Raw genomic sequence first — 19,068 nt, 5'->3', positions numbered from 1 at the left:
AAGACCATCTAACGATGGATCGTGCTCTGCATCAACATCTTCTACACACTGGCCAAGAGGCAGCCTCCTGAAGTTGTGCAGTGAAGTGAAGCCATCATGTAGCTGGGGAAATCTTAATCACCAGTGCCCAATACATATACTCAAGACGGCTTCCCTGTTCACTGACAATGTTCAAGATTCGACATGGACATCACAGGGGCATAGCTGCATATGCAGATATGTCCTCTCATGTAATGTAATGCACCCTGCACTAGGGCTGGAAGGCCTACTATGGGGGTAAATGACATATGTTGCATGCAGTGTCTATGGGCATGGCACACAGGAGGTGTGCCATGTTGTGTCTTAACTATTGTCTGCACCATTCCACACAGCCTTCTATGGAGGTTTGCATGAGTATTGTGTGGGGAACCTTTGGGTGGCACAATAAATGCTACAGCCCTTAGGGGCCCTCTTTAGTCTCCCTGTCCTAGGTACCAAGGGTACCATTTACTAGGGTCTTACAGGGGGTGCTAAAGGTATTGCCAATTGGGGGGGAACAATTGTATAATTTTAGGGAAACAGATCTGGGAATGGGGACCTGGATAGCAGGAACCCAGTGCATGTATGTCAACATTGTGTCATTTACCAGGCAAAAAGTGGGGGTGACCATGTCAGAAAGGGGTACTTTCCTACACAACCTCCCTCCCAAATGACAGAGAATGAGAATAACCTTTGCCAAGCATATCTTTTGTATTTGGTTTGTGGTATGATGCATCTTTCTTGCTACTCTGCCCTTGCTGCTCAGCCAGTGTGCATGTGTGCTGTGGAATGTTGGTGTGCAAGGTGATGTATTGGCTTTTGAGGATGTCTGTATGTGGAGTGTCAGTTGGAGTATGGGCTGAGCAGCAAGGAGGCTGCTCCTGGTGGGGCTGAATACTTATACACTACAAGACTATCTAAGAACTATTATCAATAAGCCTTCATCTTTATTCTACACCTCGGCTACTGGACTTATTAGATTACAACAGTATACTCATCATCTAAGTGGAAAAACAAGGAAAGGCATTGGCAAGATCAGCCTCAGGTCTGTGCTCCACTGTAAAGTCCACACCTTGAACGGAAATGGAACAGTTTGAGGTTTTCACTTTTCATTTGCATCAGCCATCTGAGAGACCTGTGGTCAGTTTGGACAAGGACGTGAAAACCAAACGGGTATAGTCTCAACTTCTTCAGGACCAAAACCACAGCAAAGGCTTTCCTCTCAATGGCACTCCAACGCTGCTCTCTAGTAGTAACCTCCTGCTAATGAAAGCAACAGGCTGGTCAAGGCCATCATCGTTGGTCTGGGATACAACAGCTCCTATCCCATGTTCAGAGGCATCCATCTGCACTATGAACTGCTTTGAAAAATCTGGAGCTTTTAGAAGGGGGACCTGGAGGTCAGTTCTGTGAGGAATGCTATAATGAGGTCATACCCTTTCTGAAACCTCCTGTAGTACCCAGTCAAGCCAAGGAATGCCCTGACTTAAGTCTGTGTGGTTGGAGCTACCCAGTCCACAATTGTTTGGGTCTTTGGTTTTAGTGGTTGAACTTGGCCTCTACCTACAATTTGGCCGAAGTATACAACAGAGCCCTACCCTATCTGGCACTCACTTGCCTTGACAGTGAGGCCTGCATTCTGCAGTCTCATGCACCTTTCAAAGGTGGACCAGATGATCCTGCCAAAATGAACTATAGACCGCAGTAGCATCTAGATATGCTGCACTAAAAACTTCCAGCCTAGCAAGGACTTTATTCACGAACCTTTGGAAGATGACAGGGGCATTCTTTAGTCCAAATGCATTACTATAAATTGGTAATGTCCATCTGGGTTAGAGAATGCTGACAGCCTTTCCTCCAGTGGTGAGATCAAAAACTCCTGTACCCTGAAGTTAAATAAAAAGTATTGAGAAACTTACCTGCCTAGCCTGTGAATAAGTTGATCTGCCCTTGAGATAGGGTGTGCATCTGTCTTATTGACAGCATTGAGACCTCTATAGTCCACACAAAAACTCAGCTCTGGTTTACCACCCTTGGAATGAGGTTTGGGGACCGAGACCACTGATCTAGCCCCAAGACTTTCAGAGGGTTCAAAAACCCATAACTCCATTATCTTACTCAATTCAGCCCTGATGCTTTCCTTCACCTGGTCAGACTATCTGTATCTTATTTTTGATAGGCATACTTTCACCGGTGTCCACATCATGGGTAATCCAACTAGTCTGACCGGGGGGTGACGGAAAAGAGCCCAGCATACTGCTCCTGGACTTGCCTGCAGTCTGCTTGTTGTGGGCAGAGAAGGTATCCGAAAAGACCTCTCGTCCTAAAGCTGACCCATCTTTAGGACTGTGGAAGAGGAAGTCGTGGAAAGTTCACTCTCTTCTTCCTGATCCCTATCACTGACCAGTTTCAGGCGGTTCACATGGATGACCTTGTGAGGGCTTGTGCTAGTGCCCAGGTCAGCTAAGTAGGTAACCTCACCTTTCCTTTCAAGGATAGGTTAAAGACAACTCCATTTGTCCTGAAGTGTCCTTGGGGCCACAGGCTCTACTACCCACACCTTCTGCCCTGGTTGGACCTCCACCAGTGCAGCCTTTTCATCATACCAGAGCTTCTGGAGCTATTGGCTGGACTCAAGGTTTTTGGAGGGTTTCTCCTTGTACTCAGGTATCCCTGAACGTAAGCCAAGTACATTGTCCACAATGTCTAGCTTAATCTCTTAGATAGTTTTCTCCCAGCCTTCCTTCCCCAAACACAATGGTCCCCTGTCAGGATGACCAAACAGAAGTTCAAAAGGACTAAAGCCCACTCCCTTCTTGGGCACGTCTCTGTAGGCTAAAAGCAGGCATGGCAAAAGGACATCCCATCTTCTTCTGAGTTTTTCAGTGAGTCCCATGATCATGCCTTTCATTGTTTTGTTGCATGTCTCAAGTAAATCAATGGTTTGTGGGTGATATGGGGTAGTGAACTTGTAAGTCAAGCCACATTCATTTCGTAAGCCATTTAGGTAAGCAGACATGATGTTATTACTTCTGCCTGACACCACCTCCTTAGGAAAACCCACTCTTGTAAAAATATTCAAGAGGGCTCTGGAAACCGCAGGCGCAGTGACAGCCTTAATGGGTATAGCTTCAGGGTACCTGGTGGTATGATCCAGTGTGAATCTGTTCCCTGATGCAGTTGGAGGGTGCAAAGGGGCAACAACATCGACCCCTACCCTTTCAGAGGGAACCCCAACCACTGGTAGCGCAATTAAGTGGGCCTTTGGGTGGTTACCTGCTTTCCCACTTGCTTGCTGGTGCAAAAACAACAATTGATGGACAGAATGTAGAACAATGTCATACATTCACCCCGGTACAGAGATCTGGGCCTAAATCCATCCTTTTTTTGCTCACCATGCCATTCCAGTTTGAGCCCAGCCATATGCAAACAGTCTTGACCCTGTGCCCAATGGGAACAGTCCAGCCCAAAGTGCCGGGCCAGGTCCTCCCTGAACTGGAAACAAGCATCCTAGGACCGATTTCGGGGTTTCACCCCTCTTCAGCCAGGATAGCTTGACTCCAGTGGCATGAAGAGCACAGGACACACGTCTGGGCATACCCGTCCCGCTCGGGGTGACAAATGCAAAAACAACAATTGATGAACAGAGTGTGGAACAATGTCAAAAATTCACCCCAGTACAGAAGTCTGGGCCTAAATCCATCGTTTTTTTTGCTCACCATGCCATTCCAGTTTTAACCCAGCCATCTGCAAATCAGTCTTTACCCTGTGCCCAATGGGAACAGTCCAGCCCAAACTGCCGGGCCAGGTACTCCCTGGACTGGAAACAAGCATCCTAGGACCGGTTTCGGGGTTTCACCCCTCTTTAGTGAGGATAATTTGACTCCAGTGGCATGGAGAGCACGGGACCCACGTCTGGGCATACCTGTCCTACTTGGGTGACGAATGCAAAAACAACAATTGATGGACAGAATGTAGAACAATGTTATACATTCACCCCCGTACAGAGATCTGGGCCTAAATACATTGATGCTTGACAGGTAACACAGGAGTTACAAAACTCCTTCATCTTCTGGGACATGCCTAGCCAGTAGAAGTGGGTGACTAGCTTACTCCAATGTTTTGTCTGGTCAAGATGCCCAGCTAAGGGGACGTCATAAGCTAAAGAGAGTAAGAACTCTCTGTACGGCTGTGGCACTACTAGTACTATTGGCACCATGTTTGGGATCTCTGACCTCAGTGTACAGGAGTCCCTCCTCCCAATAGGTTCGGTCGGAGCCACTGAAATCTCCCTTCTCCTGGTCAGTAGCTGGCTGTCGCAGGCTCCCAAGAGTGGGACAGTCCCCTATCCCACTCTCGAGTGGGACAGATCTTCCCTGGGCCTGGGAGCACTGCTGTCTAATGCCTTAGTTCCTGGGACTTAGTTCCCTCTGGGGCTCACAGGTCGGCTCCCTGAGGAGAGGGGACCTGAGCTTGTGTCTGATTAGAAGCTGGTTTCCTCACCCTTCCTGCCTTTTCCTTTGGGGATTTGGGCCATTATTCCAGGCTCCAACTCTTCTTTTTCACCCTGGGCATTGCTTTGTGACGGTCTTGCCAATTGAGGGTGCAAAGGAATCACAACAGCTGGGCCACTCTCTATATGACCACTTCCTGTGGGAAGTGGGCATAACCTGACCTAGTGAACCTAATTCCACCAAAAACCAAGATGGTGGAATTCAAGTTTTCGTGTTCACATGAAGTAGCCCACATTAGGGGTGGAACTGGCCTGATAGAGAACACGCCTCTTGGTTAGCTAAGTTTCCTGCCTGTACAGCTACCAAATGAGCCAGAGGTATGGGGTGCATTTCTCCTCTCATGGGGAAGCCTGGGTCGCATATCAAAGGCTGCAGAAGCCTTTGAAAACTCCTGCCTTAATATGCTAATTATTAGCCATCCTGCTTGGAGGAGGTGACAACACCTCCGGCCTGAGCAGGCATTATTTCTTCCCTCAGAGAGCATGATCTCTCACCTGAGGGGGGTCAGAAAACTGTCTGTGGTGGCAGGCTGGTCTACACTAGTCAGCCGTCACACTTGAAGTTGGTAGGTTTTCAGCTGGTGCCTCTAAGGCTCTGGGTCCATGTATTAATAGATCCAACTCTGGAATCAGTGTGGGCTTATTAATATGAGATGTTTGATACCAAGCATCTTTAGTTTCGGTAAAGCCACCATGTAGCTTAGTAACTCTTAATCACGAGGGCCTAGTGCATATACTCAAGATGGCTTCCCTGTTCACTGGCATTGTCCAGGAATCTGCATGAACATCACAGGGGCATGTCTGCTCATGCAGATATGTCCTCACATGCATTATAATGCAACCTGCCTTGGGGCTGGAAGGCCTACTGTTGGGGTGAATGTTGCATGCAGTGTCTGTAGGCGTGGCACCCACGAGGTGTGCCATGTTGTATCTTCACTTTTGCCTTCATCATGCCATGCAGCCTTCTATTGCAGTTTGCACGAGTATGGTGTGAGGTCCCTTGGGATGTCACAATACATGCTGCAGTCCTTAGGGAAGTGCTTTAGTCTCCCTGCCCTAGGTGCCAGGGGTACCATTTGCTAAGGACTTAAAGCGGGTGCTAAAGGTATTGCCAGTTAGGGAAATTATTGTACAGTTTTAGGGAGAGAGATCTGGCACTGGGGATTGTAGGAACCAGTTCACTTCTGTCAAACGCCTTCATTAGAACAAACTAGTCGTTACGACGCGTTCCTTTAGCACGCAAGTCATTATAACGACTGGGGCTGAACTTTGGATTACTATCATCTACTAATCCAAATCCAGTCTAGGCAACAGTAGGGAAGGTGTTGGACTTAAAATCCAACACCATTCCATCAATGCATCCCCGTAAACGACTTGTATGCTAAACAAATGTGTGGAAATGATGCGTTTGTTCTATTGCCGACGCTGTAAAGGCACAGCGTAATTCCGGCTTTGTTCCAAAGGACGTTTCCCTTCTGAAACAGTGTAACAAAGGTCTATTGAAGAGCTAGAGTGCTCGGTGAGGATGAAGAAACAAAATGAGCACTTCATGAATACTATGCAGCTGAAATATTGGCTTTGAAGTCTGTGAGAGTTTTGCTCAAACCGTTTGTGGACTGTGTGAAGAAATCTTTTACTTTAGCTGCCTGTCATTACATGGCACGCTGCGAACAAAGTGAACATGCATTCCTTGTTTACAGTGTTTTGTACTTGTTGACAGTGACTAAATGGTAAAATCTCTTTAGAAAGTTTGAAAAACACAGGTGTTTTTGACCAGTACCATGGCTTGGTTGAATTCCATATTATAATTTTTTCTAATCTATTATATTCTAAATGTTGGAATGTGCCACATTAACTTATGCAAATCTTTTAATATTTAGGTTCATGGAACCAGCGGTCATTGTCTGCTTGGGTGGAATTCTACCATTTGGATCCATTTTCATCGAAATGTAAGCATAAACCTGTTCAAATAATGAATCCTAAAAGTATTTTCTTCACCTAAAGCAGACAATTTCCTTACATAGTATATGAGTATCTAACTGTCTCTCATTTTATTTCATTTAGGTATTTTATTTTCACATCCTTCTGGGCATATAAGATATACTATGTCTATGGATTCATGATGTTGGTCCTCGTTATCCTCTGCATAGTTACTGTGTGTGTCACCATTGTGTGTACATATTTCCTGCTAAATGCTGAGGATTACAGGTGGTAAGTATGTGTGCCTCTTCAACCTGAATGTGAAATGAAATGCAATAGATTTTAGAAAAGCAATGATATTTAATGTCAACATTTCGAACCTCATCTCAGTTGATTACAACCTTAGTCTGACCCTTTATTCTTAGAGTACCTACTTTGTCACATGGTACTCTCATTCGTGACTGATTGTTTTAATTTTTTGAGGTGGAATTATATAGTACAGTGGCATAAAACTACAAAGTAATATACACCGATATCTGGAACGTGTAATCACATCAGAAACGGCAAGGCACATAGTCTGCTGTTTTCTGAAGCTGATGTACAAAACAGTGCAACACACTCAATAAATCTTTACAATTGTTGTTGATTTTTAGGTTTAAATCTGTTTATTATTTTGCCATTTGACGGCCCCTGCGGGAGCGCAGTGGGTAGGTCAGGCTGTTGGGGAGACCTAACAGTATATAAGCAAGAAAGCATGGTATTTCTGTCTGGAAGTGCGCGTCAACTTCATCTAGGATATGTGTCCAGTACGAGCGGATGAGCGGGCAGTCCCACAAGATGTGTACCACAGTTCCAGTGTGCCCACAACCCCTCCAGCAGACTTTATCTTTGGAAGGATCCATTTCGGACAGTCGCTCGGGGGTATAGTACCAGTATAGTATTATTTTTGTGAGTGTTTCGGTGAGCCCCATGTGGTACGCGGAGTGCCTAGCCCTATATGCAATGCTCCCCCACTCCTTATGACTCAGGGATCTACCCAGTTCCCTTTCCCAGCGCACCCTACCCGGGTTATAGATGTGTGTGGTTGGCGTCTGTATCAGTTTGTAGAGATCAGAGATGAGCTTGGAGTTGGACGTGCGCGAGAAAAGCCATGTCTCATACGGAGTAAATTTCCTAGCGGCAGACTCTCGTACTTGTTGCTGCAACGCCCAGTGACGCACCTGCAAATATCTCATACGCTCCGTTTCGGGAAGGTTATATTCTTGTTTGAAGAGCTGGAAAGGAAGCACCCCATCTGGGCCATACATATGATACAGGAAGCGGCAACCTGCTGGTCTCCAGTGTGCAAAGACTCCCTTGGCCATTCCGGGGGTGAAATCCGGGTTATCTACCAAAGGTGTAAGCGGGAAGGGGAATGTAGTCGAGCCGTGGAGTGTATTGGTCGCGTCCCATACCTCCAAGGGGACTCGTGTTATAGAGGACGCATAGAGGTTGGCAGGCCTATAACTCCTAGGTAGAAATGGTATCTCCTGTAGCGGTCTCCCGGCTACCGCCTGATCCTGAAAGAGCCAGTGCTTGTCGGACTCCCATTTACTCCACTCCACCAGATAGCGCAATTGCGCTGCCTGGAAGTATTTATGCAAATCAGGGATCCCCAAACCTCCATCCTCGGGAGCTAAAGTGGCGAGAGTTCTCTTTAGTCGAGGCTTCCGACCTTGCCAGATAAATTTGGCTAGATCAGATTGGGTTTGACGTATCCAGCCTGCTGGAGGCCGGAGAGGCAGGGCCCGGAAAAGGTACAGGACCTGTGGTAGGATGGTCATCTTCACCGCCGCAATGCGACTTAGCCAGGATAGGAGAAGATGCTTCCATCGATCCAGCTCCCCGCAGATGCGGCCACGTAGAGTATTATAGTTTGCCGTGACCATCCCAGCCAGGGTCAGGGCAAGCTGAATTCCAAGGTATGAAACAGTGTCCGTGGCCCAATGAACGGGCAAGAGCGATTGTAGATGAGCCCGTGTCGGAGACGTAAGAGACAAGTCTAATGCTATGGATTTGTCCGTATTTATTTTGAAGCCGGACACCTTGGCAAAAGCCTCAAGCTCGGTAATGCATGCTGGCAGTGCTGTCCGCGGATGGTCCAGAGTAAGTCCGCGTAGAGGCTAATGGTATGGAAATCGCCGCCGAACCTGATGCCCAAGGCATCCCGACGCTGCCTGATCCGATACGCGAGGGGTTCCATATAAAGGGCGAAGAGAAGTGGCGACAGAGGGCACCCTTGTCTCGTCCCTCTCTCGATGGGGAACGCGGTTGAAGTGTAGCCATTGACTCTCACTACTGCGGAGGGCCTGTTGTAGCAGTTAAAGATTAGGGTTCGAAATTTCTCCCCCCATCCCAACCTTGGCTAATACCATTTCTAGGTAGGGCCAGTGGACACGGTCGAATGCCTTTTCCGCATCGACCGCCAGAATCATGTATTCCCCAGGTATTCTGGAGGCCTTTTCGATCAGGTGGGTTACCCTTTTAGTATTGTCCACTGTCTGTCGATCAGGGACAAAGCCCGCCTGGTCGGAATCCACCAAGCCCGGCAGGTGAGCAGCCAGACGTGTGGCGAGGATGCTGGTGTAGAGCTTGAGGTCAACATTAAGGAGGGAAATCGGCCGATATGCCCACATTTAGTACCGTCTTTGCCCGGCTTCGGGATAACCGAGATAGAGGCGCGCAGGAGATCCGGAGGGACGGTCCGCAAATGAGTTAAATAGGCGGGTGAGCAATGGCGCCAGGGCGGTGCAGAAAGTCTTGAAAAAGAAGGGAGAATAGCCGTCCGGCCCAGGTGCCTTTCCCACCTTAAGTCGAGCAATGGCAGCGACCACCTCCTCAATGCGAATGTCTCTCTCTAGCCAGTCCAATTGTTCGGGTGTCTGAGATGGAAGTGTGATCGAGTCCAGATACTTGGTCGCGGCAGCAACATTCGGGGGGGTGCCCTCGTAAAGATCAGCATAGAAATCGCGGAATGTCTCCGCTATTTGCGCGTCCTCCCACACAGGAGAGCCATCGGCGCGCGTGAGCCCGTTCACATTCTGACGTTGGTGGACTATTCGAAGCTGACTGGCCAGTAATTGTCCACACCGATCTCCCCCTGTGTAAAAGGTGTGTCTCCGCCTCAATGCCGCATATTCTGCCCGGTCATTATTGAGGGCTGCAAGATGTCCTCGCGCCACCTTGAGCTGTCTCCAGACTCTTGGGGCTCCCATCCGCTGATGCACACGCTCGAGTTCCCGTACCTTCTGGGTGAGGTCCTCACGTTTTTCTTCCCGTAAGCGATTGTCCGCTGAGGAGATCGCTATAAATACTCCCCTGAGGACAGCTTTCAATACGGCCCATTGGGTTGCAAGCGGGGTGTCGGGATTCGCATTATGTCGTAGAAAATCCTGAATGGATTCCTGTATCTGTTTCACTACAGCCTGTCTATGCAAGAGCGTGTCCCGAAGGCGCCACACCCTGGAAGGTGGTCGGGACGGTGGAGCGGTAATAGTCATAGATACCGGGGCATGATCCGATAGGGATATGACTCCCATATCCACAGCCGAAGTAAGAGAGCACACCGGGCTGGTCACTAAGAGGTGGTCTATGCGGGTGTACGACTTTTGTGCCGCAGAGTAATGAGAATATTCTCGCTCCCCCGGATGTCATCGCCGCCATAGGTCTATTAAATCAAGGTTCCGCAATCTATCAGTGCAGTCGGTCGAGAGGCCCTTAGCTTGGAAAGTGCGCGGAGAAGACCGGTCTAAGGCAACATCAAAGACTACATTCATGTCCCCGCCTATTATAATGTGCCTGTCCGGAGACACTGCTATTTCGGTAAGGGCGGCATGTAGGAATTTCTCCTGACCCTTGTTGGGACTGTACAAAGAGCCTATCGTAAAGGTCACTCCACCCAGGACAAAACGATACACCAGGAGCCTGCCCCTTATCTCTGCTATTTTGTGGAGGACCTCCCCCCTAAAGTGCTGTGCTACAAGAATGGCTACTCCAGCCGTTTTAGAGGCTCCGCAGGAGAAGTACTGACCCGGGAACGCCCGCGCCTGGAGCCTGTGACAATCCCGGGCCAGCAGGTGCGTCTCCTGGAGGAGGCATATGTCCGCGCGTGTACTTTCCAGAGAAGAGAGGATCGCTCGTCTCTTAACTGGGTTGTTGAGCCCTCGCACATTGAGTGTCAGTATTGTAAAGGTGTTAGGCATTGTGGCGTGTGAAGATGTGGGCTGAAACCATGTAGGGGTTGGAAAGGGTCCCCCCGCATAGTAAAAAGCGAGTTGCGTGGAAGCGCTATCAGCATGCATGTACAAGACTTGAGCTCTGGACTCCCCCCCTAACCCCTCCCAACTCCCTCCTGGATCCCTCCCTAACCCCAACTGAGAAACCCCAGAAGAACAAAATAGTCCTGGACCGGTCACGAGATCGTGGTGGCCCATAGTTCAAGTCAATGTTGGGAAATGTGACGTTGGATTGACAGCCCCAAGCCCAGATCAGCTACTCCGTAGTCCAGATCTTCAGTAGAACAACGTAGAGGAACGTGGAAGGTGGAATGTGGCAACAGCAGCCCCATCGGCTCCCCGCCCCCCCCTCTACATGAAGATATTGCGATACTTAAACCCCCAAACCTTGAGATGTCAATCTGGGTGCGATGTGTCTTTCACCACTTCCTGGATAGCTGCAGCTTGCTCTTGGGCCACTGTCTCTGGGTCAAGTTTGAGGCCCTTCTTAGGATGGCGGTGTCTTCTCACCTGTCTGCTAGTGACGATGAAGACCCCCCGTGTGACCCTTGTGACGACATTCCCCCAGGCGGTTCCTCGTCCACTAAGTCAATGCCCAACAGGGTGCAGGTGTCACGAAGGGAGCGCATCTGGTGCAGGGCTCCCTGCCATTTGAAGATAATCCGAAATGGGTGTCCCCAGGAGTACGGTATCCCTTTAGCTTGGAGAAAGGACGTAACTGCATGGAAGGATTTCTGCTTTTGGAGCGTGATGGCCGAAAGGCCCTGGAATAATGCCACTGGATGGCCCTGGAAGCTAAGAGGCTGTTTCTGGCGTGCCTCTCGTAGGATGCGCTCTTTCAAAGGAAAATCCGGAAGAAACGCCAAAATGTCTGGCGGAGGGGCAGAGGCCCGCCTCGTCAGTCCCACTCTGTGTGCACGGTCAATACGGACCTCGAAGCCAGCCGGCTCCCCGAGAATCTCCCGGAATAGATCCCGTAGGTAGCCGGATACGCTGTTATCCTCGGCTTTTAATGGAACACCCCGCACGCGGATGTTGTTCCTTCGGGAACGGTTCTCAAGGTCCTCTGTGTGCGCCTGAAGGTCTACCTGCTGTTCTCTGAGTTGGAGTACTTCTTGTCGCAAAAATTCAACCTCTTCGCTGCGTGCTTGATCCGCGGATTCCACTGCCGCCACTCTCTCGCCCAGACCATCCACATCCCTGAGTAGTTCACGTTGCTCCCCGGCCATATTCTCTTTCAAGGCCGTGAAGTCATCGCGCAGGGTATTGAATAAGGATTCCAGGAACGCCCTGGTGATAGGGGCATTCCCATCATCCTGCACCAAAGCATCGGCCGGGACAGTGGGGGAGGGAGGCGTGCGAGTCTTGTCCCCTTTCACAACACTCTTAGCCAGCATGTCTGGTATTGTGCGGCTAACTCGGCGGTTGGTGTTAGCCATAGTTCCAGGACTCCGGGGGCTCAAGGCGGGTCGGAGATCTCTTTTCCGGGCTTTGAAGAGATATGGACAGACTCCAGGAGCCCAATCAGGGAAGCAGGGGTCAGCGGGGCGCAGGGGGCTCCCCCCGGGTGCAGCACCCCCAAAGCTTGTCTGGGGAGGTGCCCGGGAATGCCGGGTATCGGGATATAATCAGAGGGGGAGCCACTCACCGCACCTCCCGCCGGTCCGCGGGGCGAAGACACAGTCCGCAGGCTGCTAGGGTCTGCCGATCAGCCGCTATGGCCACCAACAGGGGATCCGCCACCTCCAACTCCGGTCACAGGGGGGCCGGCAGGGCCAGGCAGCTGGACGAGCTCGTCAACTGTAGCGCCGTGATGTAGGTCTCCGCGGGCGCTGACCCAGGTCGCCACCGCCAACAAGGTCGAGCCAGGTCTGCAGCTCACTAGCGGGCCGACCGGCTTCTACGGCCAAAGACGGGAGGTCTCGGCGGGGGGCAGGCCCAGATCCCGCGCCGCACCAACGCACCAGGAACGCCGATCTCTCCGGCTGTCATCCAGCAGGTCCCCAGCTGGGGCAGGTGCTTCACTCCCCGCTTACCGTGCCCCAAGGCGGGCACCGGCTTCAGCAAAGTTCCTCGCCGCGTCCCTTGTCCTCGCCAGTCCCAATCCGAGCCGTCCTCGCAGCAGGCAGTCAATGGCGCCGCAGTCCCCCGCTCCGGTCTCCCGAGGGCCCGTCACTCCTGGCCCCGCGGAGGGGGGCTTCTCTCCCAAATGTCCTCAGCCGCCAGTAGCAGTCCGGCGTGCTGCACCCCAAGGCACAGCTCAGCCCCCAGGACCGCCGGCAGGGCCTCCGAGTCCCAGTCAAGCTCCGCTTATTTTAGGCCGCAGAGCCGGGGTCTCAAGTTTTGCGATGGGCCCGGCGCAGCCGAGGTCCGCAGCGGGTGGCCCGCGGGGCCGATCGCGCCCCCGACGGCAGTGTATGTGTGGCCGATGCAGCTCGGGTCACCAGACCCCCAGATCGGGTCCTGCGCACCCCCAAGGACGCCGTGGAGTCGTGCGTCCGCTCCGGGTAGGCCCAAGACCGGGGCCTCAAGTTTCGCGACTAGCCGTGCCCCAGGCACCGGTCCTCGCTGTCGCTCTTCGGGGAAGTGCCGTCGCCGGCTCGGGGGTCCCGGTGCAGGGCAGCACCCAGCAGTCACTGTCCACTAGCGTACCCCTCCTTCAAAGCTCCCTTCCGAGCTCCGTCTTTGGATCCCTTGGTAGGCTCACTCGCAACTCGGGCGGGAAGGCGGAGCAGTCTCGGGCGGGACCCGGTTTCCCGGCACGGCAGGGCAGCGATCCGGGCAGACCAGGCGACCGGAGCCCGCCGAAACCGAGACCGCCGACTTCTCCAGCGGGACCAGGGATATGCAGAGGCTTAGGAGGAGTAAAAGGTGTTATTTAGGGGTTGAATCGGGTCTCAGGGCCGGGGAGCCTCACGATCCAGCGTCTGGTTAGGTCGCCATCTTGGCCACGCCCCTGTTTTTGATTTTTAATGTTGCATTGTTCTTTTTGGGTGGGTCACCATATGTGTTTGAATGACAGGCTGGGGGTGAATGATGTCTTTCCTGCCCTTTCACCTAGGGAATATGTTAAATGGAATCTTCCAGTATCTAAGTCCTACCTTACTTTCAGCATTAGCCTTCTCTTGGACTCATGAGTAATTTAAATGCATTGCGTTTTTTCCTTTCTTTCGGACGGGGCAACATCTGGTTGTTGCCATAACAACTGGGCGAAGGAAAGACAATGTTTATGTTGGTCTGTGTGCGCTCTCTAAGACATTAAATGTCATGCACTTTCTATTCTTCCTCCTCCTGGTTGGATGTCTCAATAAGTCTTATCTTAACTCCTTCAGAGTGTAAGCATTCAGATTGTAATGGATAGTAGATAGTTCCTTTACTCTGCATTAAACCCCATTGTAGTCTTAAGCGTTTTGCAATTGTTATCACTAAATCTGAAATCATTCTATTTGTGTCTAAGCCTTGTCAGCATAGCGGTGGTTGTATTTTAAAAGGTATAAGAATTTTATAATTGTGGGGTAGTATTCTGAACCCTGCAGTTTTGTCAAATTTAGCCACAATGCTTTTAACTAACAGTTTAAGTGCTTTTGTATTTTTATGTATGTATTCTAATTCTATGCAATAAATTGATATTGTAGGCAATGGACGAGCTTTCTTTCTGCTGCGTCAACTGCAATTTATGTTTACATGTACTCGTTCTACTACTACTTTTTCAAAACCAAGTAAGTGTTATCCTTTTCTAGCACCTTTGAGTACAATAACCTGCCCTTGTTTTACTTGTCTTTTATCTATGCATGTACCTCTTTTATATACTCCGTTAAACTGCCGGAGACAGGGTGACATGGGAAAGTGTAAACACATGTAAATGTAAATGTATTTGAGCTTGTAAAGCGCACTGCTACCCGTCCGTAGGTTTCCTGGCGCTGTATAACTCTGGGGAACCCGTCCTGGCTTTCCCTGTGGGATGGTCCCTGCTGGGAGTCCCCAAGGTGGAGCCAGGCATCCCCGGAATTGATGGGGCCGTTGTGGAGATTAGGCAAGCTAATGCCCAGAGTTGCCGAGTGGAACCCCTGATTAGAGTAAGCACCGAAGCGAGAATTATCGAGTATGCTGACCCAAGTCCACGACCCTGCCGCGTCGGGAATTGAACCCTGGTCCCGGGCCGACTTCTGCTCCCGGGTCTGCTGCCTCTAACCAGTGAGCCACACCACTCCACATGTCGACATGTCCAGATTCTACTACGCAGAGCCTAGCAGGATAAAATGTTTTTCGAGCATGAGGTCTTCCCCAGATTCTTCTGTTGTGAGAATTCTTTTCTTTACGCAAGGAATATATTAGAATAGTTTGATAATGCAGCTTTTCTTTTTTTTTTTTTTTTTATAAAACCTTTTACACCATGAGTGATCAAACTTAATGGATTTAAACACATTTTAATGTGCTGAATGAGACTTCTCTCTTTTGGAGACCTGCACAGTATTACAATGAAGTACGGAACTCCTAAAGCAGTAGTTTTTATATTTTTCATTTTAACTTGTCCGCATGTTGCCCTGGAGGATGTTTAAACATGGCATTTTAAAACTATATTTCAAATATTTTTGGTGCAGAATTATTTTCCAGTTTTCTGTTATGTCTCCAGTTTTACTTTGTAATAAGATTGCATTTTCTACCTCGCTAAGGTATTTTTCGTGATCTTTTGTATGCAGTAGTGCAGGTTTCTGCAAGAGTTTTCTCTTACTCACTGCAAACTATTGCAATCAATAACTTGTCCCATCTCTCCAGTGCTACATGGCAGGTATTCAAATTGCTCTTCATCTCTGAAGGTAAGATGGCCCAAATATACTGTCTGGGACCTGTCAGGGAAATGAGGAATACAGCAAAATTGCAAATGTGGACTATTGGAAGTTGTGCCAGCTTTTTTCAGATGGGGACATTATTTACGTGTCTGCCTCAAAGGTAAAGGTTTTGGCTCCCCTGCCAAAGTCTTATCTGTTTAAATAGAGTCTTGTTCTGGGGCATAAAATGTGGGTATTCCAAGGTAGGTTTTTATTCTCCTCCTGAAAATGAGAAGAGTGTGACCACCACTAACAAACACCACCTGCCCCTTTCATGTTACTGTGTCTGAAATCTCCTGTGAGGAGGTCCCAACAACTTTGCAGATTAGGTATTTGATGCTGCTGTCCTTGATCAATGTCCTTGACATCATTCAGCCTCTCACTATGGAGCTGTACTACCTTGGACTTTGGAACCTTATAGGCCGTGAGGTCTAAGCAGCAGTGTGACCATCAGACTGCCTTAATTGTGGTAAGAACCATTGTTAAGTGAGTTTATATGGGGGCGTGCATGGAATGCACTTAGTGTTGATGCTGAAGTGTCTCCTAGCTCTCCATGGGGGTTCCAGTGTTGTATGGAGTGGTGGTGCTCACGCTACCTGCCTTTCTGCTATTCACTCACTAAGTTTGTGATGGGGAAGTGGGGTGATTGCCGGATGCAATTTAACCCAGAATTTCCTACGGAGGACGGCGACTGAGCGATTAAACTGCCCACAATGTCTCTCCCGGCAGCATTTTGACTCATGCAGATTTGCATCTGAAGGTATTGGACAGGTTAGAGATTCACATTCAAGCTCTGTAGTCTTGTTTTTTTTTGGGGTAACTTCTTTGTGTTTGCATAGATTTTTTACCCAACTAAGAAGTTTTTCCTGACCCCAGTGTTGCTGGCAGTCGTTTTCTTGAAACTCTGGTAAAATAGCAACAGACCTTGTTGGTATCCTGTTTTTGTAAGGGTTACCTTTGGGCAGATACGATCAAAAGTGTACTTTTAGCAGAAATGCTTTGGCTGTTGGATCTGGGAAATGGAAGAACTTGCGTAGTAGAAAGAAAGGTGCATTCTCAGCTGAGTGGCAGAGAGGATGGATATGAGTGTTAACTTGCGACCACTTTTGGACGGTTGGACTTTCTTGATTCAGTCCTTGCAAATGCAGTGTTATTCAGATGGGTTGGTACTTAAGGGAAGTCAACTAGTTCTTCACCTTATTTTGTTCTTCTTGACTTGGATACTATAGAGGTCAGTGCTGAAGAGAATCCCTTGTTTAAGACTTAACATTTAAGGCAAGAGGTAAGGCACTATGTATTTGATCCACCCTTCACCTTTAGTACTCTGTTCCAGAAATACGAATGCCTGAAGCCAGGCAGGGTGGTTATTTATTTATGTGGAAGGTTCAGATTGTACAAAAGGAAACCGAGTGAAACCAACATCAGCTTTGGCAAACCGACATGGCATCATTAGTAGTAGCAATGGTGCAGACTCTGAGTTAAACCACAGGGTTTTTTGTCTGGTGAACCCTCTCACAAAGTGGTGCAGTTAACCTAAAACATAATTGCTTCATCTGAACTCCCTCTGTCATAATGTGGGGGCGAAAGGCTATTGTCACCTCAGTCTATTACAAACTGTAAACCCACACAGTAGTGCAAACAATTTAAGCTTGTGGGTGACCCTCCAAACCGCTGTCCTCCGAGGAACAAAACTGTAGACATAAAGTTTAGGTGATTTTGTTTATTAAGACAATCAGTCACTGCTTCTGTGTGGGTCCGTAGAGCTTGCATCTCCACAGAAAAGCATTTAGATGTACTTCTACATTTTTCATTAAATAAAATGTTCCGTCCTTGATCTCCTTTTGCTCAACAAATTGATCTTGGAGTGGACATTCAGGGTTCTTTTAATTAAATAAAATGTTCCGTCCTTGATCTCCTTTTGCTCAACAATGATCTTGGAGTGGACATTCAGGGTTGATGATCCAGAATCTCCTGTCTTGACAAAATGAGATTTTTCTTTGTCTCTTCATTTAGAAGCTGCATAGGTAGGTATTCCAGCCTTCAATAATTCCAACAAAGTTCCTGAATTCTAATGGGTAAATGAATAATTGTGTGTCCTCTCACTTTACCTAGTATACACAACCCTATGATGAGGAGCTAACATTGGCAGGCCTTTGCCATTATGTTTGGCAAAGGCCTACTGTGTTGGCTGAGCAACACAGAAGACAGACTACTTGAATATTTGTCTCGTAATAGATGGGTAATCAGACTATGTACTCAGATTCAAGGTGGGACGCATGTTTAAGAAACATACTCCCATCAGCTAGAGGTTAACATCAGTTGGAGGAAAGCTTGGATTGTTTCTGAAATTAAGATGTTAGAATGAGCTAAAGATTGACTTGAAGTTCAACTGGCTAAAGACCAGGGGCGCTAGGTGGCGCACAACCGAGATGGGCGCACGCCTGTGAGGCTCTGGACACGTGGCTTATTAATTTGACTTTTATTCTGGATTAAACGGCCACAGCACTTTCCCACTGTACTGGAATAGATTCCTGAGAACGACTGCTCCCTGCTGCTACAAAATCAGCTCCTGAAAGCGTCACCCGGTGCAGTTATACGCTGAAGAAACCCGTCACGGTCGGCGACCGCATCCTGCAGTGATCCGCAGGCTGTGCTGCCTCGGAAAGAGCCCGTGATCCACACGTGACGTCTAGGCCATGTGGCCTGTGATACTGCCTTCTTCCTTCCCCCTCATACGACCTGGAGCCTTCCGCCGCAAACGCTTGCCATCAACACCAGCAAATCCGGCTACCACCTCGGAACCCACGACGGAAAGATCAGGCTCTACGACCCTGCCACGCATCATTCATTACGGTGAGGCAGCCGAAGCTCGCATTTGCTCTCCAGCGTGTCACACTTCTCCACCTTCTCAGCGCTCATAACAGCTGCTCCTCGGCTCCTCCGTAGAGCGCTGCAGCTCCTGGCAGCTTGCTTCCTCCGACCGCACACCTACCATGCTGTCTCCATTGACACTGCCCCAGGCTATTGGCAGGCGGGGGTGAGTCCTGTGATCGGGCGGCACACGCTGCCACTGAAACTCGACGAACCACCTGGAGCCATTGTCTAAAGGGAGACACTGGCTCTCCCACGCTCCTCTGCAGGAGGGCCGCCTTCTTCTCCCTGCTTGCTGGAACTTTGACGAGGCCACATGAAGCAGGCCTACAGCGCCTTCCTCCCCTATCAACACTCCTAGGGTGCCCCCGCGGACACCTCCTCCTAGGTCCCAATATTTTACCGCCCTACACCTTGTACTCCGGTAGGAGGTGTTCGGACCGGGCCCTACACAGGAGGGGACTGCATAGTCTTTTTACCACAAAGTACTGTTTGGCTGATTTGTTGCGGAGATTGCCCCCGCACTGTTAATGAGACACTGAACCCAGACTCCCTCCCAACTGCAACTTTTTATTTTTTATTTATTTTTATTTTGAAAGTTTTATATAGCGCGGACAAGATCCTTGCGGATATCAGAGCGCTT

General features: G+C 49.3%; 1 protein-coding gene across 1 annotated transcript in view; it reads left to right on the top strand.

The window, feature by feature from the left end:
• TM9SF3 (transmembrane 9 superfamily member 3) overlaps positions 1-19,068 on the top strand; it is a 300,030-nt gene that overhangs the window by 246,826 nt on the left and 34,136 nt on the right. The window contains exons 11-13 of the mRNA XM_078643122.1: positions 6,412-6,480; positions 6,596-6,742; positions 14,361-14,444. Of these exons, the coding sequence (XP_078499248.1) occupies positions 6,412-6,480; positions 6,596-6,742; positions 14,361-14,444 (300 nt within the window). The remainder of the gene's footprint in view (positions 1-6,411; positions 6,481-6,595; positions 6,743-14,360; positions 14,445-19,068) is intronic.

The sequence above is a fragment of the Lissotriton helveticus genome, chromosome 5_1 (genome assembly GCF_964261635.1).
Source record: "Lissotriton helveticus chromosome 5_1, aLisHel1.1, whole genome shotgun sequence".
NCBI lineage: Eukaryota > Metazoa > Chordata > Amphibia > Caudata > Salamandridae > Lissotriton > Lissotriton helveticus.
This window is presented reverse-complemented; position numbering and strand designations above follow the sequence as displayed.